Source organism: Acyrthosiphon pisum, unplaced genomic scaffold, assembly GCF_005508785.2.
Source record: "Acyrthosiphon pisum isolate AL4f unplaced genomic scaffold, pea_aphid_22Mar2018_4r6ur Scaffold_11527;HRSCAF=12147, whole genome shotgun sequence".
In the NCBI taxonomy this organism is placed as follows: domain Eukaryota; kingdom Metazoa; phylum Arthropoda; class Insecta; order Hemiptera; family Aphididae; genus Acyrthosiphon; species Acyrthosiphon pisum.
The window spans coordinates 1-1,262 of record NW_021759919.1 but is presented as its reverse complement, the minus strand read 5'-3'; the positions used below and the strand labels follow the sequence as shown (position 1 = coordinate 1,262).

The following is a 1,262-nucleotide window of genomic DNA, read 5'->3' as shown; positions in this document are numbered from 1 at the left end:
AAACTACGTGAGAAAGCACCAGAGATAAATGATTGTCGTTGGTCAGCTGGTCTTGGTGTAATAAGTGATCAATTTGTGTTTGCTGTAGGAGGTGTGAATGATTCATGTTCACAATCTGTTAGTATGCTTGATGTTTCTTTACAATTGCCATCTTGGGTTCCAATGGCCGACCTGGTAGTTAAACGAAAACAATTAGGAGTTGGTGTATTGGATGATTGTATATATGCAGTAAGTTAAATCAGTATTTTACTTAGTTTATATTATAATATTCTTTTATAATTCTAGGTTGGTGGAGGAGATTACAACAATCCATTAAATAGTGTTGAGGTTTTTGATGTCAGTATTCAAAAATGGACGTTGGTAGCTAGTATGTCTACTGAAAGATATGATTTGGGTGTTGGTGTACTCAATAATCGTTTATATGCGGTGAATATTTATATTATTTCTTTATTTATAATTTGTAATCAGGGCTTAAAACTGGTAACTGGTTTGTAACGAAAACCGTTAAAAACCGTAAATTTGAGAACCAAAAACCGATAATCGCTTTTAGTTTTGGAATGCTGGAAGCGGTTATTGGTTTTCGGTAATCAAGGTAAATATCTAAATATTAACATCAAAGCGGTTATCTCATATTTTAAATCCCGGTTTTATAACCAAAACCTATTCCCGACCAAAAAAATTAACGGTTTTTTCATGGAAATTTAATACTTGAATTATGTCATGAATTATGATTACATTATAGTTGAATTTAATTTTCCAACTATTTTTAAAGTATTTTTCCGAATTAATTGTCGTCGAGTATTGCTTATCTGTTGTGAATGCCTATCACATATATTATATATAGGTATAAGTGTACAACCAGGGGCGGACTTACTATTTTTCAACTAATGAAACTTGTATATTCAACTATAAACATAAATTCAATATCAACATATACTATTGTATGTTTTTGATGTAATTGCATTTATCAAAATAAAACAAAAAAGGAATAGCTTATAATAAACAATAGAACAAATAATACATAAAACAATACATCTTTTGAAAAAAATAAAACTTAAATAAATTATAAAACTGTTTGCAGAATACTGAATAACACAGCAATACGCCAATAGGTACATAATAATATTAGTGAAATGTAATTAAAATTCGGAACATATCAATTTAACTAGGCGAGTGTATGTTGAATTGAATTAAAAATATAAAACAATAAAACTTGGAAATATACAACCATTATAGTATTGAACACGATTATTTGTGCATGC

The 1,262-nt window shown here is 29.0% G+C and overlaps 1 protein-coding gene across 1 annotated transcript; it reads left to right on the top strand.

Annotated features, from left to right (window-relative positions):
* Positions 1 to 6: 6 nt before the first annotated feature.
* LOC100568853 (ring canal kelch homolog) lies at positions 7 to 1,212 on the top strand. Its single transcript, XM_003248792.3, has 3 exons — positions 7 to 228; positions 286 to 426; positions 1,082 to 1,212. The coding sequence occupies exons 1-3, from the start codon at positions 124 to 126 to the stop codon at positions 1,091 to 1,093; spliced, it is 258 nt and encodes an 85-aa protein (XP_003248840.2). The 5' UTR covers positions 7 to 123; the 3' UTR covers positions 1,094 to 1,212.
* The last annotated feature ends 50 nt before the right edge of the window (positions 1,213 to 1,262 follow it).

What these genes read in the sequence shown, in the direction of transcription:
- LOC100568853 (XM_003248792.3), top strand. Translation starts at nt 124, where the DNA reads ATGCTTGATGTTTCTTTACAATTGCCATCTTGGGTTCCAATGGCCGAC. An exon ending in TGGATGATTGTATATATGCA is followed by an intron (nt 229 to 285) that starts GTAAGTTAAATC and finishes TTATAATTCTAG; the next exon opens with GTTGGTGGAGGAGATTACAA.